This window comes from Sorex araneus, chromosome 5 (assembly GCF_027595985.1).
Source record: "Sorex araneus isolate mSorAra2 chromosome 5, mSorAra2.pri, whole genome shotgun sequence".
NCBI classification, from domain to species: domain Eukaryota; kingdom Metazoa; phylum Chordata; class Mammalia; order Eulipotyphla; family Soricidae; genus Sorex; species Sorex araneus.
The window spans coordinates 151,664,587-151,692,337 of record NC_073306.1 but is presented as its reverse complement, the minus strand read 5'-3'; the positions used below and the strand labels follow the sequence as shown (position 1 = coordinate 151,692,337).

General features: G+C 50.4%; 1 protein-coding gene across 1 annotated transcript in view; it reads left to right on the top strand.

The window, feature by feature from the left end:
• The window catches only part of TAPT1 (transmembrane anterior posterior transformation 1), a 48,693-nt gene extending 21,244 nt beyond the window's left edge, over positions 1-27,449 (top strand). The window contains exons 4-14 of the mRNA XM_055137856.1: positions 8,170-8,332; positions 9,351-9,486; positions 10,308-10,405; positions 10,577-10,646; positions 13,845-13,925; positions 15,249-15,358; positions 17,663-17,722; positions 18,259-18,327; positions 22,210-22,286; positions 23,666-23,826; positions 25,355-27,449. Of these exons, the coding sequence (XP_054993831.1) occupies positions 8,170-8,332; positions 9,351-9,486; positions 10,308-10,405; positions 10,577-10,646; positions 13,845-13,925; positions 15,249-15,358; positions 17,663-17,722; positions 18,259-18,327; positions 22,210-22,286; positions 23,666-23,826; positions 25,355-25,572 (1,243 nt within the window). The 3' untranslated portion in view covers positions 25,573-27,449. The remainder of the gene's footprint in view (positions 1-8,169; positions 8,333-9,350; positions 9,487-10,307; positions 10,406-10,576; positions 10,647-13,844; positions 13,926-15,248; positions 15,359-17,662; positions 17,723-18,258; positions 18,328-22,209; positions 22,287-23,665; positions 23,827-25,354) is intronic.
• Positions 27,450-27,751: the final 302 nt, after the last annotated feature.

Below are 27,751 nucleotides of genomic sequence, written 5' to 3'. Positions count from 1 at the left end.
CTTCGGCAGCGAGGGGTGGGAGATGTGAAAGGAGTTCACACGGCAGAGCCTCGTTCCCTGCCCGGTGAGGAGAGAAGAGACAGAGCTAAGAGCAAAAGCATGGGGTCAGGGGCGCACAGCCTCCGCGGCCAAGGGCCCCGACTTCCCTCCACGAACAGTGTTCACTGCTTCAGCCAGTAGCCATCAGAAGGCGAATGGCCTCATTCTTTGTCAAATGCCAGTTCTCTTTGATCTCTCTGGGTTGGACTTTGACACATCCAGGCCTTAGTATATCAGAGGAACATCAGTGTAACGGCTTTCTCTAGGGGAGATTCTTCTGGGCGAGGGAGCCAAGAGAGAGCATTTACAGGACCCCGGGGCAGCATTTTGCCTTCCTGCACCAGCATCCTGGCTTAAAGGCCCCTCCAACTCCCCGTCTCCTCTCTGGCTCCTTGATCTCTCTGTCTCTGGTGCCAGTCATGTAGAGATTTTCAGGGTGGAGTTTTTTTGGGTTCCTTTTGCATATAAAGGCTACCCTTTTCCCACATATTGTAAAACACAATCTGTATTTATGTAATATTTTAAAACAGGATTTCAAGTGTTTCCTATTTTTAACTTGTTTGTGGTGGCAGTGACAGTGTGTGCACCCTGAACTTATGTGCTTGCTGTTTCTGTGACTGGGTGCTCCAGAGAATTATACTTTATGTGAACCCTGATGAATATGTGATGGAGCTATATAGAAAGTGCATCAAAAGTCACTGTAATGGAACTGAAGCAGTTTCAGAAATTCAAGAGTCTAGGCCAGATTTTACAGAGTAGGAGAATGCTATCTGCATATAACACTATCTGCCATAAGTGTGCTAAATTGAGCAACTCGTGCTCCCAGTAATATGGGTTACAATATGCACTTTTCCTTTGAGTTGTTTAGAAAACTACCTTTTGAGTATTAAAAAGAAAAACACCAAACTTAAATATTTGAAGCTTGGAAAACTGTGATACGTGGTATTGGCATAGCACATGCATTTCTCTTCGGAAGAATTCGAATTGCTCACTGGAAAGGGCCAGACTGCCGTCGTGTAGCTCTCTCCCAGTGGTCGTGTGAGAGGCGGTTCTGTCCTGTCTTGCCCAGATGTGCCGTGCTCCACCTTGGTCAGCGAGCAGGGTGCTCTCGCCTTCCTCCTGCTCGGTCTGTTTTCAGGGGAGGAGAGATGGAAGGCACCAGCACACGGGTTGGCTGTCCTTTTGTCTGCACTGCTGGCCTCCGCTTCGGTGTGAGTCGAGTCGCGGAGCGAGTCTGGGTCCACGCGTGGGGCCGCTCTGCCCCGGCTTCTCTCGGTGTTCTCTGAGCCTCTTCCCAGGGCTGGCACTTGCAGTGGCGCCTAGTTGGGCTTGGGGTTTTGGGGCAGTGCTGGCGACTGAGTACACAAAGGCTCTTGGACTTTGGATCCGGCAGGGCCGGGCGAACCCAGGCCCCCGGGAACCAGCTCCCTCCCCGCCTGCCCCCGGCCCTTCTGGCGGGCATGCGCTCCAGCTAGGACTGGCTTCCTGCGTCTGTTTCTTAGAGTGAGGGCATGGCTTCGTGTGGTCATATATGGCCTCTCTTTGTTTTTTAGAAGAAAAGTTCTGGTTTTTTAAGTAAAATCCTGTACCATGCTCAGGAGATGTTAAACATCGTTTACTCGCCGCCCCCCAAACTTAGAAGATATAGAATAGCTCTATGTTTTATTTGTCCAGTGGTTTTCTGTCTGTCTCTGCCTGCCTGTCTTTTGGGGGGTTCTTGGTGTTTGTGAATCTTCTTTCCCTCAGGTTGCGTAGGTCTCAGTCACAGTGGAGTCGAAGGAGGCTTTAGAGAAGGTGGCTGCGGTGCCTCACAGTCGTTCTTGAGGACTTCTTGGGCAGCCAGTGTTGAGTGGAGCCCTGCTCTCGGCGCCGTCTGAGCCCCCCTGCGCCGTGGGCACCCCTCCGTGAGGCTGACTGGTGGGTTCCATTCAGGGAGTCATGTGATGTCTCTTACTTATTTTATTTCATTTTTTTAGCATTCGCCCCATAAAAACTCTAGGCCCCTGCACAGTGATGAATTCCAGGTGCCTGAGAGGTGCTCAGTCCCAGCTGTGCCCCGAAGCCCTGTGTGCAAACGTGCCCGCCCGCTCTCTGCCTGCAGACCCAGCGCGCCCGGGAACCCTCCCAGGAAACGTCCGGCCTTCCCTCCTGCCGGGCCCGCCCCGGGAGTCAGTGGAGAGTCGGGCTTTGTGGTCCCCACTTCTCGCCGCGGCCACATGCAGCCTTCTCTCTGGCGGAGCACTTCCCTTCCTTCCAGAGTGAGGGAGTCTTACAGGGACTCCTGGCGGTGAGGAAACCCTGATTTTCTCTTCTGCTTTCTGACCCCGCGGACACCAGTACAAACACGTTCCGACGTTTGCGAGGAAGAAAACCAGCACAGGCAGGCCGGACCCCCGGGAACACCAGCACAGGCAGGCCGGACCCCCCGGGAACACCAGCACAGGCAGGCCGGACCCCCCCCCTGGGAACACCAGCACAGGCAGGCTGGACCCCTCCGGGAACACCAGCACGGGCAGGCTGGACCCCTGGGGCAGGCCTGTGCCGAGGAAGCGCAGTGCCCTGCGCCTGGTCTCTGGCTGGGTCCCTCAGTGCAGGATCTGGGATCTCCCCATCGTGGGAGGGTCGGTGTGGTGCTCTTTGATTGTACGCAGGGGTCCGAGCGTGGCACCAAGCCCCTCACCCCACAGACGCCACCCCAGCTGTGCACTCCTGCCCCGTCAGCAGCTTCTGTGTCTCATCACCCTCAGAACTGGGCACAGCTTTGGGAGACCCGTTGGTTTTCTCTGCTAGCGTTGGAAATCATTTTAAAGTCCAAGGCACAGCTTTAAGTCTTTTTTTTTTTTTTTTTTTTTTTTTGCTTTTTTATGTCACGCCTGGCGATGCTCAGGGGTTACTCTTGGCTCTGCACTCAGGAATTACTCCTGGCAGTGCTCGGGGGACTGTATGGGATGCTGGGAATTGAACCCGGGTTGGCCAAGTTCAAGGCAAATGCCGTACCCGCAGTGCTATTGCTCCAGCCCCCTCCCCCCCTTTTTTTTTAACTGACAGGAAAACAAGATTTAAAGTCATTTCCCTACTTCAGGAAAACCTCTGTCTCCGTACTTTATTTGGGTCCCCTAAAGTGATGAAGGGATTCTTCCTCAAGGTGGGAGCCGGCTCTCGTGTGCACTTGGTTTCTGTGCTTGTTTCTTTGTTCCCTCATGGACCCCAAGTCCCTGGCCACGGTGGGAGTCGGAGAGAGGCCGACAGGCCAGCCTGTGTGTCCTGCCGAGGATGTCCCCTGCTGCTCCTCCCCGTGTCCGTGCAGGCCGCCCAGGCGGTCAGTGCCCTTTCTCCTGCCCACTGCACTGCCTCTTCTTCCTTCCGATCTCTCCTGCTGCTGCCGCGTGGCACCTGAGCCGTGGCCAGCGTGCTCTCCATCCCGGGGGAGGGAAAGCCGCTTGCCCTTCCCGACTCTGCCCCATCCTCTGCCCGTCAGCCTCAGGGACCCCCGGAGCTGCTGGCGCCCCTGATCCAGGGCAGGCATTCCAGTGGGCCAGTGATGAAGCTTGGGAATGTCGACACTTTGCCTTCTCTCAGGAGGAGTTCATGGGACAGTCATAAAGTGCGGGGCTGGCGAGCGCAGTGGGTAGGGCACGCCTGACCTGCAGCGACCCGTCTTGAGGCCCGGGCACCACATATGGTTCCCCGAGCAGAGCCGGGTGTAGCCCCCACCCCTCCCCAAAAGTAAGCCAATACCTTTAAAAATAACATTTTGTTTAATACTGGTGAGAGCTCACAACCAAGACCGTAAATTAGAGAGCCGGTTTCTCTCTTATATTTTGAGATTTGGGGGAGGGGGTGTGCGGTGAGGGCCACGCCTGGCTGTGCTCAGACTTCTCTCTTCACTCTGTGCTCAGGGCTCACTGCTGGCAGGCTTGGGGTCCCACAGGGGCTGCCGGGGATTGAGCCCAGGTTGCACACGCTCCAGCCTAGATTGGGGGTTTCCATTGCCCTCCCCAGCTTGCTCTACTCGGTTACGTATTCATTTGGGATTTTGAGCATTTGCAGAATGAATTGCCAGTTTCCAGAGGGAAAAGTGTCAGCCTGAGAGGCTAGTTCAAAGTTGATTGGCAGGATTGTGGATAATCTGCTTATGGAATTGGAAAAGCTTATCAGATAGTCATCTAAAAATACCCTGGCCCATAAGGAAGCAAATCCCGGGGCCAGTTCAACTTGTTCCATCCAGGGGAACGTAATATTTTAAGGTTAAGTCTTTTCTCACTCAGAAAGGCAACGGCATATACAGATGTCTCTTAAAGTTCTGACTTAAAGCAGATTTGATTTCAACTTTTCTTTCTCACTGGAAAGGATGTTTATATAAAAATTTGGCCCCAGTTTCTTACAAGTTGTGCTTATTTTATCCTCTATTGGAGCACTACTACTTAAATTTTAAGTTTTAAAACCATGGTATCTATAGAGCAGGAGCAACCCTGTCTGTTAGCAACTGGAAGACTTTCCCCAGAGCAGGGACTGGGAGAGAGCAGTCCAGGGGCCAGTCTTGTGGTTGTTTTCAGAAGTAGAGAGCAACAATCATGACTATGTTTGTTTTGTAGCAGTCACTGTCTGAGTAAGAGGACGGCACAGTGGTGAAGTGCGCGGGACTCGGCCCGGGGAGATGCTGGCAGAGTGAGGTGCTGCCTGCATGTGCCCCGACCGCTCAGTCCTTGGCATCGGCGATGGCGCCAGTGGCCCTGAGCGTCGTGGGGCCTGGCCGCAGCGTGTCCTCGAAGCCTGGCACTCCGCCGTTCAGTGGGGTGACGGAATTACAGAAAGCCAGCCCGAGGGTCCTCAGAGCACTGTTTGGGACCCCCCCAGTCCTCCCAGAAAGAGAAAGGTCGTGGAGACATGCCTCTGGGGCGCCCTGCCCTCGCCTGTCCCTGGCTGCCCACTGCTCTGGGCAGTGGCGCTGGGCAGAGTGCTCACTGCCCCGTCACCCCGGAGCTGCCGCGTAGGCGCACGTCAGCAGCTTCCTGCTGCGTGGAATGCAGCTCGCTCCCACGCCAGGCCGTGGCACTGGTGCAGCTCGCGCAGTCGCCGACAGCAGATTCTGCTCTCCGGACTGTGCTGTTGGGTCGCTGGGGAGTATATGCTTCAGTGTTTGGTGCATAGATTTCTCAGCGCCTTCGCTGAACATGATACTCTTTCATGGATTAACACGTTGTTCCTGCGCGGGAGATGCTTCTTAGGAAAGAGTTGAGTCTAAGCTCTTAGAAGCCCTCTTCTCGTAATAGCCGGTGTGGATGGCTGACATCACTTTCATCCGTAGATCTAGTGCTGAAAGTTTTCACTTTCGCCTTCCAAAATCACAGACTAACGAGATCCACACTACCCTGTTTTTAATTTCGTCTTTTTATTTTAAGTTAATAAACTGTGTCGTAGGGTGGGCTCAGCTCTCTCGCACTTGGAGGAGCAGTGGCTGGGCATTGCGGCCACGCTGTGCCTCACAGGTCTCCTCTCCTCGTTGCTGGGATTAGAAATGGGCTCGGCTCTGGCGTTCACGGGTGTCGTATCTCTCACTCCCGAGTGTCCTTGGTTGGGATCTGGAAGACAGGAGGTGGTCCCGGCTGGCCTAGTGAGGGGCAGAGGGCCAGAGCCGGCCAGGGTCGGGGCGCTGGAGCTGCGGGAAGCCAGGCAGAGAGGGAGCGGCGTGGGCGGGTTCGGCGCTGCCCAGAGTGGCTAGCTAAGGGGGGTTTCCTTACTGAGCCTGTCTGGCTCAGTCTGGCTTGGACAAATTCTGGCCCGTCTTCCGGTTTAGGGTCATTTTACTCGGCCCCGCGTTTGCCCCCCTCCTGCTCTCTCTTCCTTGACCTGGTATGCAGAATCTGCCTGTCCCGGGCCTTCTCAGTGCCGTGCCCGAGCGCAGCCACGGGCTGTGTGCTTTGTAGAGGAGAGTACGTTCTGTGGCAGCCGGCACCGAGTAACCAGCGTTCTGTTCTGGATACCGTCTGGGAGATGCGGCTTCCGTGGAGGGAAGGGCCCTTCCCGCAGGCGAGCAGACCCTCGGTGGCCCAGCTCAGAGCTACTGGCTGTCAGGACGGGGATTCTGTCGCTTGAGGGTTGCACATGACAGATGTCAGCATAGGAGCCAGAGCGTTTTCTGTCCTGAGAAACCAGCTTGTAGCGACAGGAAAGCTTCCCACACTGGCACGGAAAGCGATCCCCAGTGAAAGAACGCTTACATTGCTTCTTCCAGGGGTGTTTGGGGCCACCCCCAGCAGTGCTCAGGCCTTACTCCTGGCTCTGCACTCGGGTCACTCCCGGTGGTTCTTGGGGTGCCATATGGGATGCCGGCGATTGAACTCGGGTGAGCTGAGTACCAGGCGAGTGCCCTACTCACTGTGCTATCGCTGTGGCCCACGTTGCTTCTCTTTTCCTAATACATTTTCATTTAGATGACTTAATAAGAGGCTTCCGTTCAGTTTCGATTTAGCTCAAAATAAAGATTGATTTTGTTCTTACTAATTAGGGAAAACATTTTCAATTCATGTCACAGAAAACTAAAGTACAGGGAGAAAGGTGCTTGCCTGGTATGCAGCTGGCCCAGGTTCAGTTCCCACACCATAGGCAGTCCCCCAAGCCCCATGGTGAGAGAGGAGAGTTTGTATAATATAGAATCTCCCCTATTTATTTTATTTTATTGAATCACCATGAGATACAGTGACCAAGCTTTCATGTTTTTCAGTCATACAGTGATCAAGCACCCTTCCCTCCACCAGTGCACATTCCCCACCACCAGTGTCCCCAGTATACCCCTCTTTTCCAACCCTCCCCCTGCCTCTGGCAGACAATTTCCCCCATACTCTCTCCTTTTGGGCAGTATGGTTTGCAGTGCAGATCCTGAGAGCTGTCACATTTGGTCTGTAGTCTACTTTCAGCACATGTCTCCCGTCCTGAATGAGAAACTGCCCTATTTAGAAAAAGGGTAGAATTGTGGAAACCAGAAATGTGAAAGATAATTTCCTAATGAGTGAACATAACTTTGAAATGCTACTTGGTACCTTCTTCATTCAGCAGGTGGGATTGGCAGAGATCCAGAGGCCCGTCAGACACTGGCCTGACCTGTGTGGGCTCGGGGCTGCCTCGCCCTTTCCTCAGGAAGTGCCAGTGGGTACGACCCCTGCAGGAGCCGCTGCAGTGGGTCCCACCAAGACAACCGCTTGAGATTGCGGTTTTCAGAATCTCTGCTGCACATACAGACATGGAACTGGCACGTGTGCATTGCACCAGGCTTGTGGCTGCGAGAGACCAGAGGCCCGTTGGGCCCCGTAGAGTCGCAGCGATGCTGCCGCCCAGTCACTCCATTGCCGTCAGATGCGTCCCGAAGGCGCGCGCCCGAGGGAGCGGGTGCCCTGTTCAGGAGACAGCGCTCAGATGCTGATGCTGTGTGCGAGGGCTGGTCTGAGGGCTGAGTGGGCCTCAGAAGGCCAGACGCTCGCAGACTCGGGGAAGCCTTTGCTGAGCGGCAGTGGACACGGACGCCCGCCGGCTCCTTGCTTCAGATTGCCGCTCCTGAGAGCAGTTCTCACTTCAAATGTTTGTATTCAGGCCAGACTGGAGCAGTAGCACAGGGGCCTTTGCCTTGCACGCGGCTGACCCGGGTTCAGTTCCTCCGCCCCTCTCAGAGAGCCCGGCAAGCTACCCGTGTTGTAATCAGTATGCCAAAAACAGTGGCAAGTCTCACAATGGAGACATTACTGGTGCCCACTCGAGCAAATCGATGAACAACGGGACGACAGTGCTGCAGTATTCAGGGCAGGAGTGACAGCATAGTGGGTAAGGCCTTTGCCTAGCACACGGCAGACCCAGGTTTGATCACTGGCACCCAGTACAGTCCCCCAAGCACTGCCTGGAATGACCCCTGAATGCAAAGCCAGGAGTAACCCCTAATCAGCGCCAGGTGTGGCTCAAATACAAACGCGCAAACAAATAAATGAAATGTCTCTGTCCACTGCTTTCAGGCAGAACATGGCACTCTAGTGAGTGTCATGACTGTCCTCATTGCCCGTGTGTGCCCGTGTTTGTGCTCTGAAGACCGCTTACTTCCAGAACACGTAAAGTAAGCCTCAGGCTGTGACTGTTGTGTTTCAGGGACAGACGCCTGCTCCAGCCCGCCCAGGTGTGTGACATTCTGAAGGGAGTCCTCCTGGCCATCTGCTACTTCATGATGCACTACGTCGACTACTCCATGATGTACCACCTGATTCGGGGGCAGTCGGTCATCAAGCTCTACATCATCTACAACATGCTCGAGGTGAGGCGGCTCCGGGCCCTGGTGTTTGCACGGCCACTGGGAGACGGGGCTCAGGCAGGCCAGACTCGGCAGCTCGGGTGGAGAGTCTTCCCAGGAGCTGTGCCCTTGCTGCTGGCCCGGCGGCCCCCCGGCGGCAGCTCAGCGGGCCGTGTCCTGGGCGGGACTGGTGAAGTGGGCTGTGCCCACGGCTGTGCCCTCGTGAGGATGGAGGGTGCCACGCTGGGAGAGTCTGTCTTGCAAATCCGTTAGAAACCCCAGTGTGCCTTAGCTAAAGCTTTAAAAGTTCTGAAGAAAGCGCTAGGTTGTTCTTATGTTTGCTGTTAAGTTTTAAATTGTCCTGAATTTTTTACATAGAACAGGCAAATATGATTTCTTTGTTGCTCGATGTGCTTAACAATTGCAGTGCATTCTGCCACTTGAAAGCAGCATGTGAAAAAAATTGCATTTTTACAAAAATCAATTTAAGCAGTTATAGAAAGTAATCCCACTTCATGGGCAAATTCTGTGTTTTTTAAATAGGAAGCTATTTGGGTTCCGTAATCAGCTTTTGGGATGCAGGTGGCATACTCCTCTGTTGTTGTTTGGGGACACAGGTCTGGGGTGCTTGGATGCCCATTGTTCTAGTGAGGCAGAGGCAAGGGTGGCTGGCGAGGGCTCGCTGCCTCATCGCAGAGCCCGGCTCCTCTACGACCACCCATCTCAGCTCCTGACTCGGCTCGTTGCCCCTCAGGATGCTGCCGGGTGGGGGTGAGGGCTGGCGTCTGAGCAGCAGAGCAGCCATCCCACTCAGGAAGAAGCACCGCCCCCTCGCCTCTGCTGGCCTGCTGCACAGACTTAGCCACCACGTCACTCGGTGCCAGGACAGAGCAGGGGTCCAGTGCCTGCCCAGCCAGGGTGCCACCTAGTGGCATCTAAGTGGTCCCACCCCTGGGGTTGGAGGTGCCACTGAGATTTAGGACTGTACCGAAATCGATTCCAAGAAACCACTTTCCGTTGATTTTTTTTCTTTTCTCTTCAGGTAGCAGACCGTCTGTTTTCATCATTTGGACAAGATATATTAGATGCTCTATATTGGACAGCCACGGAGCCTAAAGAAAGGAAAAGGGCCCACATTGGGGTGATTCCTCACTTTCTCATGGCCGTTCTCTATGTCTGTATCCTTTCAGACGCCCAAGAGTCCCTGCAGTCACTGGACACTCCCCGCTCTGAGCAGAACACGTCCTCTGCTTTGTGTAGCTGCCTCAGAGAGAGAGAGAGAGAGAGAGAGAGAGAGAGAGGAGAGAAGGAGAATTGTGTATGTGCACGTGCACTCAGGAGTGTATCATGCAATGATTTCTTGTGGTGTCTAGGTCCGGGAGAGAGAGGAGAGAGGGGGGGGGAGGGAGAGAGAGAGAGAGAGAGGAGATTGTGCATGTGCACATGCGCTTGCACATGTGGGCTCAGGAGTGCAATGATTTCTTGTGGTGTCTAGGTCCTAGAGAACATAGGACTAATGCTTGATAAGTTAAGGGACTTCGTGGGATGATTCGTGTGAGTCAAGTTTGTACCAAGTGTAGCGTAAAACAGTCGCTGTTCTTATGTAACTCATACAAAGCTGAATATAATTCAGCAACTTACAGACACTTTAGGAAAGTAACAGATGAACAAGTATTTATCATAATTCGTTCCACTTTTAAAAATCTTTCTGAAGGCAGGAGGTTCCAGGTAGCTGTGTTCTGCAGGGCCCTCGGGATGGCCTGGCAAAGGCCCCCTCCCGAGTGTGGTTCCTGTGGCCTGCCGCCCCCCTGCTCTGCCAGACGTGTCTAAGCTACAGCCAATAGGGAAGTGACAAAACTAAAGAGATGCTTAACCGAGAATCGATTCAAAGCTGACTCACCTTTTTGTTCCTACTCTTCATTTTCAAGATTTTGTAAGCCTTCTTGATAGGGTGTGAAAGCACACATTGGGTTGTTTCCTTGACCTCGCTTCCTGCTAGTTCTGCATGCGATTCTTATACTGGTTCAGGCAACGACTCTCAACGTAGCTTTTAACTCACACAACAAGTCACTGCTCACCATCATGATGTCTAACAATGTAAGTATGAGATTTCAGTTCCTGTCTGTCAGGTACATGAACATTTACCCAGCAATAGTCTGGCTGGGGTAAAGTAATGTTTTCTCTATGTTATTCTCCAGGACACAGTATATCCTTTTTTTTTTTTTTGAACTGTTATAATGATGAAACTATTTCTGTTTACTGTTTCAGTTTGTTGAAATTAAAGGAAGCGTTTTCAAGAAATTTGAAAAGAACAATCTTTTTCAAATGTCAAATAGCGGTATGTAACTTCAGTTCTACTTGCAGCTTCCTACAGTAGTATTTTGCAGTTCATTTCTAAGCTCTGATATCACTTTTCCTGCAGGCTGTTGTTTCTTTCTTTCATTCTTTTTCAAGTTCTTTGGTTTGGGGGCTACACCCAGCCCTGTGTAGGGCCTGCTGCTGGGGATCAAACCCAGGTCAGCTGCGTGCAAGGCAGACAGACGCCCTGCCCACTGCACTGTCTCCCCAGCCCCTGTGGTGGTGTTTCTTTGATTTAAGCTGTGCTTCTCTTACTCAGCATCTTTGCCGTCTCCTTATTGTTCCGATTATCACAGCATGCTTAAGATGATTAAAAAAAACCTGCAAATATTTGTACAGCAACGTAGCATACTTCCAGAAACTTCTCATCAATACAGAAATTTCTTGGAAGCGGGTGCTGTGAGTTCATTTTGTGAAGGTGGAAACAGAAGCATGAGTTTGACTTCCACAGGGTTATTCCCGTGGTGACACACCTCACCTGCCTCTGTCCTGTTGGTTTAGTTTTGCTGTGCAGTTCCTTTCTGATCGTAGGTGTGAAGGCACAGAACTTACTGTGGGAACATTGCAGTATGTCTCTGCTAAGGAGCACTGTTCAGCTGTTAAGGGGGAAACAGAGTCACTGCTATTTTCAACTGCATAGATGAATCGCAAAAACATTATGCCGAGCAGAAAGAGGTCAGACACAAAGAAATAATTTCGTTTCTATGAGTTTTATCATCAAAGTTAATTTATGATGATAAAAATAAAGAGAGTGATTGCTGATGGGATGAGGCCGGGCTGGGAAGGAATGAATACAGAGTATGTCATTGTTCCTTATGTAATTGTTTTGGGCGGTGCACACACAGCAGTGCTCAGGAGCCCCTCTTGGTGGTGCCAGAGACCTAGATGGGAGCTCCTATTTTGGTCAAAGAGTGACCCAAGTTTAGCATCATCGAAACTTAGGAGGTTACACTTAGAAAACTGTGATTGCACTGCTAAGTACTTTAGGAAAGGAAACTAATGACTTATAAGAATGTTTAAGCAGAGTATTGTTTCGGATTACTGAACAGACAGAAATTAGATGTGAACAAAAGAAAAATGCCCAACTTGAATCCAGTCTGGGTGAGCGTCTAGCAAGACGCCTCTTAGTTCTCAGCACGCTTACGGAGGTCTGTGCGTGGCCTGTGTATTAATAATGGACATGTGTGCTGCCACGCCCTGTGTGTGAGGTAGAAACGGTGGGCAGGGGGTGCTGTGATCAGGCAGTGCATGCTGGCTTGCGGAGAGCCAGGCGTTTATTCCAGCATACAGCGGTCTGTAAGCCGGCCCACAAGGAGGGGTTCCTCTCGGTGAAGGTAAAGCACTTGGTGCCACGGTGCAGCGTGTTCCCTGTGGCCCTTCAGCTTGTATAGGTGTTGGATGGCACCATGAGGAGCTTTGGCAACCTTCCTCCAAGTTAAAAAACCTAATCTGTCTTAACATTGCTTGTGGTGCTCAGATAGCCCCAGGCTGGGCCGGGTCAGTCCTGGCTGCTCGGTGACTGAGGGCTCGCTTCCGGGACGGGCACTGGTGGCTGGGCATGCGGGTGCGTCTGCGGACGCTGCCCCTCACACAGCAGCTGTTTTCTTTCCTCTGAATTTGCCTGTTTATCTCTCTCAGAAGCTGAGCTGCCAAATGCATCTTGTAAATTTCACTGCCTCACGCCTGTTTAATGTTGAAGGCTGCATTCAGGCATTTTAGAGTAACTGGATCCCTTTCTGTCTGCGAGCTGACCATTAGGGGTATTGGCTGGAGGACAAATGGAGTGGAATTTATTCAGCCAGACTTTCAGCTTTCGTCCTTCCCCTGCTTTGAGTCTAGGCCCTCCGACTCGCTGTCTGCTTCATGTCAGCTTTGGATCACTGTGGTGGTGCTCAGGGCCTGCTCCCCAAATTAACTCTTGGGGGCTGCTTTGCTGTGCCCAGGGTGTTAGACAGCAAACCTGGGCCCTTCCATGTGCAGCGTGTTGCCTCCAGCCCTTTGAGCTCTCCCCCCACTCCCCCCGCCCTGAACCTAGCATGTTCTGACTCATATTCGTGACATGGGAATGTTGACCGAGTGGTTTCATGTGGACTCTGCACTCGGAAACATTCTGCAGGAGATCTGTTGATGCGGAAGAAGGCTCCGGGGCTGGCGAGAATAGCCGGGGGGCGTGGAAGCACAGGCTTTCCCTGGCACCACCAGCTGTGTCTCTCGGCTCCTGCGCCCCATGAGGGTGGCCCGGGTCATCCCCAGCTCCGCAGATCCGAGCAGCACCACGTCCTCGAGTTGCGAAGTGGCCCCGGGAAGGGCCCAGCTCAGGGCGACCCTTTACCACTCACACCGGCGCCTGTAACAGTTGGACACACCGCAGCCGCTTGTTTCACGTGTAAAACTGCCTGTACATTTTTCGTATACCCTGTTAGTGCTAATATTGTAAGGAAAATGGGACTCAGCATTCTAAATATCAGGAGTGTTTTTAATGACTTCATCCTTGTCTTTAAGTTCCTTGATTAAAAAGAAATCCCCGATAGTACAGCAGGTAGAGCATTTATCTTGCTTGCTGCCTACCAGGTTTGATCTCAAGCACCCGATATGATCCCCCGAGCCCTCCAGGAGTGACCCCTGAGCACAGAGCTAGGAGTAACCCTTGAGCACCACCAGGTATGGCCCAAAAAGCCAAAAAAAAAAAAAAATTCCCTTTTCGGGCAGTTTTTGAATTTAGTTCAGGGTAAACCATTGTAAGAATCTGTTCTTCTCAGAAAGGTGATCATTTATGTGTGTTATATTTCATTTAGCTAAAATCTGTGTGTCTTTCCAGATGTGCTTGCAGCGTTAGTGCTCTCTTAGCTAGATGAGGGAGGATTCATAAGGTTGATGCTTGTGCTTCGAGTTTTACTGGTTACTCAAAATTTTATAGTGCTACTTTTTTTTTTCTTTATAAAATGTAAAACACCCATGATGTCCTCAGAAAGTATCGGAATAGATTCACAATTTGAATATTTGTGGAAACTTATTTTAAAATATTTTTACATAGTGGAGTTTCTGATGAAGTCAATGTGTTAACCAACAGAACATCATCCTATATATACACCTGTCATATGTGAATAATATATCAATTTTATCCATTTGAACATAATGTCATTAGGTTCTAATGATATTTCTATGTTAATTCTTTTAGATATTAAGGAACGATTCACGAATTATGTGCTCTTGCTAATAGTGTGTTTAAGAAACATGGAACAATTTTCTTGGAATCCAGGTAACTCTCTGCAAATACAGTGCTCTCTTTTTCTTCTTGGCAGCTGTGGGTACTGGGAAGGGCTCTCAGGCTGTGCTCAGGGGGCTGGAGGAATCCTGTCAGCCAGGGGTTACTCACACCGCTGCCGTGGTGCGTGGGGTCCCCCAGAGCCACCCAGGCACTGTCAGGGGCTGCAGGGATGCACCAGATGGGAACTGTGTGGTGTGGGGATGTGACCCTGTAAGCCAGCTCTGCACCTGTACCGTCTTCCCAGCACTTTCCTCTTGAACAAAAAATTATTCCTGTAAATTATATGTGCTCACTGCTGGTTTATAGGTACTTGTGAGAAATCAGAACAGATGTAAAATGCAATCCATGGTCATGGAAATATAGTTAAATACGTTCCAGAAGTTATTTTATGGCAGGGCTATGTAAGATCAAATAATCTGCCATATGGCGATGAGTTCTAGTCTCAGCTGCGCCCAAGACTGTGTGACTGGGCGGCCAAGCCCTTCTGGCTTCTCGGCTTATCCCTGCACCAGCTCCCGCTCCACCCAGGGCAGGCTGGGTCTGTGTGAATGGCCCGGCAGAGCTCGGGGGGGTCCGCAGGCCTTTGGCTGGTGGTTGTACCAGGTCAGGAACCCTGAAGCCTCCTGACGGCTGGATGTTTAAACTTGCGTCTCACCTGTTCGATCCGTGACTTTGAATCCATCACCCCGTGACTGTGGGTCGGATAAACCAGACATGAAATTTGTTTATTATTCTTTCCCAGTTCAGAAGATTTTTAAGAACATTTTTTAGATCAAATTACAGTTTCTAGAAGCTTGCCCTAAATTCCTGGGATTATGAGTAACAAAAACAAGCCTGTGCTAATTGCTCCACATCTTCCACACTTCCCTCACGTGACTCTCAGGGCCTGAAATGCCGTAGGTCTTTGGCAGGTGCTTGGCACAGAACTGGCATTCTCATACATGTAGCGAACATACAGAGGAGCAGATCTGCCAGAGTACACCACTGTGACCGGAAGTAAAGGACTGCTCTTTAATTATCCTTAAGCCCCAGCGACCAAAGAGGTCAGAGCCTGTCCAGTCCCTGCGGCAGCTCCACCTGGGGAGTGCGCCAGGAGCCCTGCTCGCCCGGGAGGGTCCTTGCTGGCTGAGGTCGCCTCCAGCCCGGTCAGCATGCCCTTCGCTGCGTGCCACCCTCTAGGAGAAGCCTGCTTTCACCTCTGGGGATTCTTGGGTGTCTGTGCTGGTCTGTGAGCGATGGATTCTGAATTTTGGGTATCTCGGATTTTTTTCATGTGACGAAGGTTAATTGTCTCTTTCCCCCTGGTCTTTGTAGATCACTTCTGGGTGTTGTTTCCAGATGTCTGTATGGTGATCGCATCGGAGATTGCTGTGGATATTGTGAAACATGCCTTTATCACCAAATTCAATGACATTACTGCAGATGTATGTATTACATGAAGCAGTTCAGTGTTAAACATCTCCCTAATACAGAATTAGAAAGGCACATGAAAAAATGCTCCACGTTGCTAGTCATCAGAGAGATGCAGATCAAAACAACAATGAGATACCATCTCACACCACAAAGACTGGCACACATTCAAAAACACAAAAGCAACCAGTGCTGGTGTGGATGTGGGGCAAAAGGGACGCTCTTTCACTGTTGGTGGGAATGCCGACTGGTCCAGCCGTTCTGGAAAACAATATGGACAGTCCTTCAAAAACTGGAAACTGAACTTTCATATGACCCCACAATACTACTTTTGGGAATCTATCCCTAGGATGCAAAATAGCACAGTAGAAACGATATCTGTACCTATATGTTCATTGCAGCACTGTTCACAATAGCCAAAATGTAGAAACAACCCAAGTGCCCTAAAACAGGTGACTGGTTAAAGAAACTTTGGTACATCTACACAATGGAATACTATGCAGCTGTTAGGAGAGATGAAGTCATGAAATTTGCTTATAAATGAATAGACATGGAGAGTATCATGCTAAGTGAAATGAGTCAAGAAAGAGATGGACAGACATAGAAGGACTGCACTCATTTTGTGGAGTATAGAATAACATCACATGAGGGTGACACCCAAGGACAGTAGGTACAAGGGCCAGGAGGATTGCCCCATAGCTGGAAGCCTGCTTCATGAGCAGAGGGGAGAAGGCAGATGGAATAGGGACTAAGAAAATGATGGCTGGAGGAATCAGTCGGGAAGGGAGATGTGTGCCGAAAGTAGATAATGGACCAAACATGATGACCTCTCAATGTCTGTGTTGCAAGCCATAATGCCCAAAATTAGAGAGTATGAGGAATATTGTCTGCCATGGAGGCAGGGGGAGGATGAGAAAGGGGGGGGTATACGGGGGTATTGGTGGTGGGGAATGTGCACTGGTAGAGGGATGGGTGTTTGATCATTGTGTGATTGTAACCCAAACATGAAACCTTGTAACTATCTCACAGTGATTCAATAGAATTTAAAAGAAAAAAAAGGACTTAATTGGATTGATGAAGATGACAAAAAAAATCAAAATTAGAGTAACAAATTTAGGCTTATTGGTTTTATGAAGATAATAGCAGAGTACTACTACTTGATAGTTAGAATTTCAATTCAAATTTCTGAAAATTCTGCTAATGAAAGTATCTTTTAGCTAATCAGTCCTGGTTATCAAAACTTTTCTATCTAGGGTTGTAAAATAATTTATGTTTAAAAATTGATTTCTCTATAATTTTGAATAGGTTTCTGACAAATCCTAGAAGACAGGAGCCTTATATGTCTCTGGTGAAAGCAATTAGTGAAATTTTCAGAATTTTTAGCATCATGGAACCACTTGCATTATAGAATTTCCAGAGATACTTCATTGTATAAAAACACACGTACTAGCGTTACCCAGCACAAGATATCTTCCCTCAGGCCCAGAGTGAATGGTAACGTCAACAGTTTTCTAGAGTTATTAGGGCCGCCATTTGCCTTGGACTCGGATACCTGCTGTTGTATTTCAGAAGACAGATTTAAATTGCGATGCAGCGTGGCTGCCGCAGTATAATCATTGGGTGTTTGCAGTGCTTGCTCGGCTGTTCCCCTTCGTGTAGGGGCCGTGTCCAGTGGCACTCGTGCCGCTGCAGTGCCAGGGCCAGCCCCTGAGCTCCGCGTGCAGAGCATGGCCCAGGCTTCTGAATGCAGAGTATGACGAATTGTAACGTTTTTGTAAGGCACTGTGGAATACTGTTTTGACTTTCTCACATGAAAGCCAGAATGAAATTCTCCTCCCTAGGGCCATTCTCTCAGCATCTTCAGTCAGATTTGACCGTTTACAAGTGCCTCTACTGGCTGAAGTCTGAGTTCTCTAGTTTAGTTTTACATCCTGCTTAGCATCCAGTTTTCAGAGGAGACCTCATTATTGTTAGAAGTACAGTAGTAAAAAACTCTAAATGAGTCATTGAAGTTCAAAATCTCAAAATTGTATGTCCACTATTCTCTTAAAAATACCATTCTTTTAAAAACTTTAAGCTCCGGAACCGTGCATCACTGACTGTGTGTCCTCTTGCGCGTCTAGGTGAGGGGGACTCGCTTAAGGAGAGCAGAGCAGTGCGGCCCAGCGGTCTGCTCGGTTACTGTCATTCTTTCCCAGGTCAATTACTGAGCATCTTATCTGCAAAGACTAAATCTTAACGTATTGTCTAGTTGTACTAGTTTGTAGTATACATATATTATTCTCATTTAATTCATATTTTTTCTTACTTGTCTTCAGGTCTATAGCGAATACAGAGCCAGCCTTGCTTTTGACCTTGTTAGCAGCCGACAGAAGAATGTAAGCTTTATATTAAGTATTTTCCCCCCTTTCATAGCTGAAATAAAATGAATAGTGGCTTCATTTAACATGGGGTGCTAGTTCAGGGTAGCAGCATAACTACACACTTTTTCCAGTTATCTGCTCTTTCAAAACTAAATGTTTACAAGTCCACAGAAATAATACTGATTCCCCCAACGTTAAATTGAGGAGCTTTTGCAATTTTGTAAAGCTCCTGCAATTTTGCACTTAACAAACTTCTATAAGCATGTAGGTTTCACCTACAGCAGCAGTTTCTCTTCTTGCTCCCAGCCGCTCCCTCCGTGGAGCCTTTCCCTAGGGGTGCCGGGATAGGATTTTTGTGGTTGATTTGGTTTGGGCTTGGGTGTTTTTGTGAGGGGCCAGTCCCCTGCCACGGGCTGCTCCTGGCTCAGTGCTCAGGGGAAGCATGCAGTGTCAGGAATCCAGGCCGGGTCTCCTCTGTGTGCAGCGTGCATTCCCGGCTGTCGAGCCGAGCGTGGGGACGTTCAGCCTGTCACCTCCTCCTCTCTCTGCAGGCGTACACCGACTACAGTGACTCCGTGGCCCGCAGGATGGGCTTCATCCCGCTCCCGCTGGCCGTCTTGGTAAGTGGCTGCTGCTGCCTCCCTCCAGAGGGCAGGTCATTCGGGATAGCAGAGTGCTGACACGCAGATTGTCAGTTTCCTTTCGAAGGCTCGAATGCAGAACTGGAGGTCAGTCAATTGATGGGTCAGGAAGCCGGGTTTTAAGTCCTAACACTGTCCATGTGGATGTTGGGCCACCCCGGTGAGGAGAAGTGATAGGAAGGACCCCTGCAGGCCGTGGCTCGTTTCCCTGGGGTGGGTGGGGCAGTCCCCGCTCAGTGCCAGGCCCGGCCCCCGGCCCAGGGTTTCTCATGTGCTCCCGACAGCATCCGCAGCCGGTGCTCAGCTCGGGGAGCTGCCCGCTGGCCCCAGCATTTTTCTTTTGAACGTCAGTACCTGGCGGTGGGTGCTGCTGTGGCCACTGGTGGGAGTGGTGGACACACAGCAGCGCAGTGGACGTCTGGGTGGATCCCCGGGTTCAATGACGAGGACATGCAGTGCAGCAGCATTCCTGGGGGAAGCCGGAAGCAAAGGGAAGGCTCAGTAAACATGCTCCAATGAAGAAATACTCTGTGCCTGTTAGAATTCCCCCCAAAATTCCAAAGTATTTGCAATGAGAATTTACATTTTTAGACCCAGGGGCTACGATGCTTTCTGAATCCAATAGCAGCATTTTTAAAGTTATAAAATCAGTGAAATCCAAGAGTACAGGGGCAGGTTGCTTGCCATGCATGTTGCCAGCCTTGGCTCATGCCCAGCACGACATGGGCCCCAGAGCACCGCCAGGGATTGCACCTGAGCACCGCCTGCTATGCCCCCTGGCCCAAATAAGGGCCGTAGCACCAGGCTTGGCGGAACCAGAAAACAGGTCATCAACCTTGAATATTTAAATGAATCGTTCAGAACAGCTTTGCAAATAGTGGCCAACCACATCTGGCTATAATAATGTTAATATTATTTGTATTTGATGATATTCCTTACTTGAAAACGAATGAAGTCTTTTTGCCAGACAACGTTTCGAGTTTCATAAAGTGCGAGTCAGCTGAGAGGGTTAGACAAGATCTGTCCCCGGCAGACCAGCTGTGTAAATGCACTTACCTGGCTCTCGAGAGGGTGCATGATCATTAGATTTAAAGTTATTCAGATTTCAGTGTGACTTTCCAGATAGTGTCCTAAAATAGATATGGGATAATATCCCAAATGTAGATAATTTTTTTGGTTTTGTTTTGGAGCCATACCTGGCAATACTCAGGATTTACTCCTGGCTCTGCGCTTAGGAATCACTCCTGGCAGTGCTCAGGGACCATACAGGGATGCCAGGGATCAAACTTGGGTCAGCTGTGTGCAGAGTAAGCTCCCTATTTGCTGGACTATCACAATGACCCCTAAGTAGTTTGTTTAATGTATGAAAAACCAGAATTCTGGGGAAATGAAATGTTTTAAAGAAAAAGTTTAAAAGGTTGGTGTAAAATGGACTGTTCATTTTTTCTAGTTGTTTCCTGCAACTAGGAAGCATACTACATACAGTGTGATGACAAACCTACATAATCTGGATGATTTTTTATTTTATTTCATTTTCCGGCTCACACTATCAGTGCTCAGGGGTTACTCTTGGCTCTGCACTCAGGAACTCACTCCTGGCAGTGCTCTGGGGACCGTATGGGATTCTGGGGAACGAACCCAGGTCGGCCATGTGCAAGGCAAATAAGTGCCCTACCTGCTGTACTATTGCTCTGCCCCCCACTTGGATGACTTTTTTTTAACTGATTAAATAGGATTTGTAGTGGTCCTGTTCTGCTTTTTTACTGACTTGCTAGAAAGCTTTCAGTATTATTTTTTTAATCACAGCATTTAAAAGGTTTCCTCTAGTCTTTCATTCTCCAAACGAGCTCATATGTATACGGTGGCCCTGAAGGAAGACTTGGGCTCACTGAGTACAGCCCGTTACCGGCCACTTCTGGAGCCTCGCGCCTGTGGACAGAGCGTCCAGTGAGGGTCTGGCGGGCTCTCCGCAGCGCAGAGTAACCGCGGGAGCCCTGTGCAATGTGCCCAGGCCTCCATTATCAAGTTAAAAGCCCAGGAGTGGCAATATTTCCTTCTAAATGTTCCCTTAAGTCTTAAATGAATTTGTACCCAGAAATAGTTGACAGAGCTCCTGCATGAAGGTTTCATGGGAATAAAGTTAGTTACTTAATAATACACTAGATAGAAATAAAGTCATGTGATCCTGATTATGATCATTAACGGCCTTTCATGAGTAAGGTCCTGGGGCCACATTCATTTCCATCTCTAGACTTGATTGAATATATGACAGTTCATTTCCTTTATATCCCATTTTTTATTAAAAGCATTTTAAATGTTTAAAATGTATCTTACAGTTTTTCAGACACTCCAACAAGCTCTTCCATTTCATAATTTAACATAACTAGATAAGGTGTATTTTTCTGATTTTCAGTCTCCATATAGTAGTTCCTCCTACACTCCAGTATCTGGGCATGCAGACCTGAACCTGTCACTGTCACTGTCACTGTCATCCCGTTGCTCATCGATTTGTTCGAGCGGGCACCAGTAACTCATTGAGAGACTTATTGTTACTGTTTTTGGCATATCCAATACGCATGGGTAGCTTGCCAGGCTCTGCCGCGCGGGCTCAATACTCTCAGTAGCTTGCCGGGCTCTCCGAGAGGGGTGGAGAAATCGAACACGGGTCAGCCGCGTGAAAGGCAAATACCCAACCACTGTGCTATCGACCTGAACCAGTAATGCATAAAAACACTTTTGATAACATTGCATTGGGTTTATTTAGCACATTTCCAAGGATCAAGCTATTCTCTGTCTGTAAGAGATAATAAAACACTTAACTGTTAACTATTCAAAAGAGACAAATTTTGCTTTACAAAAATCTCTGGGCAGGAGTGATAATACAGCAGGTAGGGAGGCTTGCCTTGCAACTGGGATTTGATCCCCAGCATCCCATTGGTCCCCTGAGCCCACCAGGAGTGATTCCTGAATAGAGAGCCAGGAGTTACTAACCCCTTGGAACCATGCCCCGGGTGCTCAGAACCTTCAGGACTACAACAGATGGCACTTTCAGGGGCTGTAGGGTGCTGGGGTCAAACTCGGTCCTTGTATGTTCATGGCCTGTGCCCCTGAACCTTGCCATCTCCCCAGCCTCGTTTATTGGAATAGCACAGACCACCTCCAGCCCCCTTTCCATGTTTCCTGTGAGTCGTCGGGCACTCTTTAAAAGGCTGAGAGCCAAGGCCAGCAAAAGCCAGAGGAAGGAAATGCCTGGCAGCCAGCTCTAGCTCCGATGGGAACGCAGTGAGCAAGAGGGATTTATTTGAGCTTTCCAGAACAGACACATCCTTGTTACGAAATTCAGCTGCTAGCCATTTCTCCTTCTTGTTTTAAATTTTGCGGGTTTGGAGCCACAGTCTGCAGTGGTCAGGCGTTACTCCCGGCTTTGTACTCAGAAATTATTCCTGGCAGTGCTTGGGGGACCATATGGGATGCTGGGGATCGAACCTGGGTCAGCCATGTGGAAGGCAAGTGCCCAACCCATTGTATCATCACTCCGGCCCCTGTATCCATTTCTCTTAAAGACAAGTAGATACCATTCGTGAGCCTGGCGTACTGTCTGACTGCAGAGTCAGACGCTGAATGTGTCATCAGCATAGGTACCTTAGATTTGTGGGAACAAATTCAATTTGCCACAGAAATGGGCAGTTCAGTCTTGCTAGGAACTGACAAATCTAGAACAGCTTACTTAGATTCAGACTGAAGCCTCTGGCATCCACCCAGAGTATTAGAATCCTTGTGGGAAATCCTAATTTCGATATTAACTAATAACTCTGGTTGTTTGTTTTGTTTGTGTTTCTGTTTTGGTCTGTTTCTGGCTAGCTCATCAGAGTTGTAACAAGCTCCATTAAAGTGCAAGGAATCCTGTCTTATGCCTGTGTCATACTCTTCTATTTTGGGTAAGATGAACTGTTCTTGAATGTTTGGGGCTATAAAGTAAATCCTAAGTGCAGGATGTAATGGAAATTAAGAGCCACCAGATCTCATCACACCCTTTTAAGCGCCTGGAGCCTCCCTTAGCGGACTCTGCCTCTAAACGTATTTGTAATCGGGTTAAAATCCAGGGAAATTGAATGTGTTGCTTCTTGGTACTTGTATTAATAGAACTTTACATTTCATTCTAATTGCCAGTGACATCATTTACTTCAATCTCTCTTGCTTAGAATTTATTCCACCCATGTTTTCTTTTATGATAACATCTTCCATTGTTACCAGAGACTTTTCTACATTTAATAGCATCTTTACATTCCTGTTGTGTTTGCATGTGAATATTTAGCACTTAGCTCTGTTTTTGCTCTATGCCACTGTAGCATGAACCCAGTGGAGATGCAAAAGTGTCATTTCTCTGCCTGTGACTGGCTGAACTTTTCTCCGAGTTGTTGTTGCTCCATGCAGGAGATGCAGACTTCTATCTTTTCTCTCATCAGGACGCTTGCTGTAGAAGCACAATATGGGAAACAACCTAAAATACAGACGTTTAGGGCTTTGGCACCCTTTGTCATATAATAAACCCATTTATTGACATGCTGTAAACTCATTAAAATAAGATTATTGGGCAGCATGAACTGCTAGGGCAAGTATCTGTGATGGATCGTCACCTAAAACAGCAATAGCTGGGCTCTCGAGGCAGCTTGACGGGCCTAGCCGTGCTGGGCTTGTCGGGGGCCTGGGTTCAACCCCCGGATCTGCATGGCCCCCAGCCCCTATAGGAGCAACCGCAGGCACAAGGCCAGGAGTGGCCCCTCAGCACTGCTGCTGACCCACAAGAAAATAAAAATAAAAGCACTGATAATGACATGCCAGATTGGCTGCCATTTCTCTGCCAAGTGTGATTCTGGGCGCCTTGCCGAGACCCTGGCCTGAGCAGGCTCACTGGGCAGGAAGGGAAGAGCCGCACCGGTGCTCACTCGGCAGGAGGAGGCAGGGTTTGAACTCGCAGTCTGGGGCCCCGCTGTCCCTTACTGGGGCAAAATACACCCATTCCACTGCTAAGTGCCCGTTTGTAGCCCAGATAACTGCAGGATGAGACGTTACGGTGTCTTTCTCTAGGGTGTGGGATCTTTTTATTTTTGCTCATCAGATGTATGTTTTGTGATAAGAAAACAATGGGGTGTGAGGTAACGCGGCTAAGCCGTGTGGTAGCTTCCTACCGTGTGAACAGAGGAGGACCAGGAATGTGCCTGGCAAGGCTCGGCCTGGGCTTGCTTAGGGACGCGCTGGCCGAGGTGGCGCCAGGCCCTGGCGGCCAGCAGCAGTCGCCTCTTCTCTCTGGTCTCAGGCTGATATCCCTGAAAGTGCTGAACAGTATCGTGCTCCTGGGGAAGTCGTGCCAATACGTCAAAGAAGCCAAAATGGAAGAGAAGTTGTTCCATTGTCCCCCGGCCAGCACTGCAGGCAAACCGTCCACCACGCCGCAGAGCAAGTGTCAGCCTTCCCAAGGTAGGAGCCTCTCCCGCCTCGCGCAGCGCTTTCACGAGGCTTTCACTTGGCTCTGCTGTGTTCACATGCTCCTGTTTCGGTGCTCAGCCCCGGTCGGCCTGGCACAGTGCCCGAGGTTTCCACTCCTGCATTGTCCGATTAATGATCCTGAGCTCCGGTCCCACAGGGGCCAGGGAGACAAAGGCGGGATTCCCGCCATGCCCGCCTTGCCGGGGAGAGGAGAGAGCGGGTCGAATGTGCACTTTTGTCCCCGCAGCAGGAAAGGCACAGGGCAGAGCAGGCTGGCTGCAGGGCCCCTGCTGGGAGCACAGCGTGCCCGCTGGCCTGGGTTGTGACCGGGACTCCCGTTTTCCAAGGGGAAGTCTCCAGCAAGGGCGGGGTGATGGTGCAGCGAGAAAGCGGTCTCAGGAGGAGCCCAGGGCTCTTGGCCTGGAAGATTTGGGGGAAGAGCTGGGAGGTGGACTTCATTTTGTCAGGATCCCGCCGCTCAGCTGAAGGGGTGAAAGGCTTACGCTTGCCCGTGCGGGGGTGGTGAGAGCCTGTCGGCCTCCTGCGTCGACAGGGATGGTCCCGGCAGGAGGGTTCGGGTCCCACAGCTGAGGTGGCCGAGTAGGCGAGGGGCAGGGACGTTTGCAGAGGCGCCCACGGGACTGGGCGAGCATCCCCAGAAGCAGCCTCTCCACTTGCAGAGGTTCTGTTTCGGGGGGCGCCGCGCCTCGAGGCGAGCCAGGCGCCGCGGGGCAGACCCCTTCTCTCGGTGCCCGGGGCGGGATCCGGCTGCTTCCGGCTGACATCTACGGGCCTGCCTTTGCTCTTTTGACTCTTGCTCTCGGAGTCTCGGCTATACTGGGGCCTCGGGCATCCTAGCGGGCATGCCCACGAGGCAGCTGGGCGTGGTGCTGGCTGGTCAGTAGGTCCCTGTCCCTGTACAGGGCTGCGCTGAGGAGGACTGAGCACGGCCTTCAGGGCTGCCTGTCTCGAGGCCAGCACAGTGTCACTGCAGAGGAGGCGTCTGCCTTGCATGTGGCCGACAGGGTTTTATTCCCAGGAGGTGACCCCCTGAGCACACAGCCAGGAGTAAGCCCCAAGCGCCGCCGGGTATGACAAAACTCCTCTTCCCCCAAACATGGTGGGTCCAGGTCCCAGCACACTGCCCCAGGCCAGGCTCCATGGCCTCGTGGCCCAGAGCACACTCGAGGGTTACTTGGCGCTGTTTTCTCTCCTGCTTTGCAGCCGAGACCCGAGCCTTGCTGCAGGGCCGCACCTGACTCCTCGCCAGCCGCAGTCTGCTGAGCTGTGTCCTGGGCAGGGCCGTGTTGGTGCAGGTCTGCCCTGACCTCCTCGAGGGGTGTTTGTCCGGGCTCCCGTCCTCCCAGACTCCTGTCGCGCTGTTGCTGGGGTGGCATGGCCGCGTGTGCCCCTTAGACACAGGCCTGGAGGTGGCATTGAAGCCCTGGCCGCCGTCTGTCGTGTGGAGGCGCGGGGCAGCGCGGGTTCCGGCCTCTCTAACGAGCCCCTCTCTCCACAGAGGAAACGCTGTCCGCCTCGGTCGCCAGCCAGCCCCTCCATCCCAAGGAGAATGTCGTTCCCCTACTTGTGACCAGCAACTCCGACCAGTTCCTAACAACGCCGGACGGCGACGAGAAGGACATAGGCCAGGAGAACTCGGAGCTGAAGCACAGGTCGTCCAAGAAAGACCTGCTGGAGATAGACAGGTTCACGATCTGTGGGAACCGCATCGACTGAGCTGCGGCCGACACGAGCTGCGGCCGACGCTGCCGACGCTCCAGTGGCACTTAACTATTTATTCAAGACTTAAGTTATTAACGGAGAGCGAATCTACGCATCTTCCCCCAGTCACGCGGGCCGGAGAGCGGCTGGGCCTGCGCCGGGGACGCCCTGCACCGCCGGCTTCCAGCCTGCACCGCCCCCCCGCCGGCCGCTCGAGCTTCAGAGCACTGAGCTTTGCTGCGAGGCCTCTTCAGCGTAGGGTGTACCTGGAAAACTGTGAAGCTTTGCCGCGACACACGGCGTCACCGTCCAGCCTCCTGTTCCCATCAGCAGTTTTCAGACTTGACTTCATCTGCCAAAGCATTTAAAAAAAATTAAACTTAAGATAAATGTTCTTACCACCAGAATAATCTTTGGAGACGTATCTGAATTAATCAGAATTAAAAAGAGGAAAAAAAAAACTCCCTTGAAGAAGACATGATGAACAGTAGCATTTTATAGGGGGGCTGAGGGGTGGGAGACACCCCAAGTCCCTAAATCAGTTTGTTTATTTAAAACATATTAATGAAGGTTGCGCATCTCTGAGAACATGTTTCATCGTTTCTAAGTTTACTCCATAAAGCAAAATGTGAGCTGTGTTTTAATTGCAGTAGATAAAATAGAACTCTGACAAAAAGGCACTTTTTATACTGAATAAGCAGAGAGCAGTGTTAATTTGAATGTATGGGTAACTGGTTTCCCTGAGAACTAATCGCTTCGTCAGTCGTTACACTTAAAGGGTTGGGTCGTTGAATGGGCTGAAGAATTGTCTCTGGACAGAATCAGAGGGATGCGCTTTGACTGCAAGGTTCTTAAGCAGATGCCCTAAGTGGATTGGGCAGCCTAGCCTTGCCGGGCCGTGTGCATCCACCCCGCCTCTCCCTGCCTCCTCAGGGGATGTCCAGGTGTGCCCGTGCTGGGGGGTGTGTGCGTGTGTGTGTGTCTGTGTGTGAGGGGGGCAAGGAGCTGAGAGGGGCCGGGCAGGAAGGAAACAGATCTCTGGGTGAGTGTCTGGGGAGGGGAGTGTTTGTGTGCGGGCGCTCTGGGGCCTCCTTTGATCCTGCCTCCATTTCTGCTCACTCTAGTTTGTGGCCCCAGCACAGGGCAAATTATTCACACCACCTTTTTTTTTCCCTCCAGAAACCTTCCTTTGTTTCCATGAAAACTTTCCAGTGTCCAAAATTCAGAGTGTCCAGATGTTGCTGGTGACTGTTTTTCCTCTGATGCTTTTATGTTGACGTTCAGGCTTTTGTACTGATGTTTCAGGCACGTGATAAGCAGGTGGTAAATTTTAGGTGACTTGTGTATTTCCGGGAGGAGTGTGAAGCAAGCTCCAGCGCTTTGCTCTGGTTTCAGACACAAAAGTGAATGTTAACGTTTCATATGAACTGAGGAAGCCTTGGAGATTAATGTCCACTCACAGAGGGTAAAAGCAGCGTGCAGAAGTGCACCTGCACCTGTACAGCTGGCAGGTATTTTAAGTTAGAAAGAAAAAGATTTTTAAAGTTCTTGGTGTATATTTCAATGAAACCCCATTTTAGGATTCTTCTTCTTTTCCATTCTCTCTTCACTACCCAAAGCGTCATCCGTGGTGAGTGGGAGCGATTGGAGGCAAACCCTGTCAGACGTCGCCCTAGTCAGAGCAGAAGCAGGTCGGGGCTGTCTCCAGTTCCTCTTGGATTATTCTGCTACCGTGCTGTCAGTTTCAGAAGAGTTTTATTTCCTTTGCAGGATTCGTTGGGAGTTTGGAATGATGTTCATTTCTTCTGTTACAATGGCATTCAAGACTAATTTTATAAGTGCATCTTGTGTGAAACTCAATAAATCCAATTTTGTAATCTTTTTTAAAAAGGTCACTGCTTTTATTTTAATAATGCTTATGGTTGTTTCAAAAAGAAATGCTCACCACTTCTACAATAAAAATGTATTTCTAGTCTAGAAGTGATAGGGCCATCTAACTAAAGTTATTTGGGGATGGGGGCTAGTGGTAGTAAATGTTTCGTTCTTGTCCTAAGGGAAATTCAGAGTGAACCTTGACCAAGGACCAGTCCCCGCCCCGTGGCAAGTGAAGGCCCTGGCATCCCCTGGCCTTGTCAGCGACACGCGTTGGGGCTTTCGTGCCCGACACGCAAGGCCAAGAAGTTCCACTCTTAAG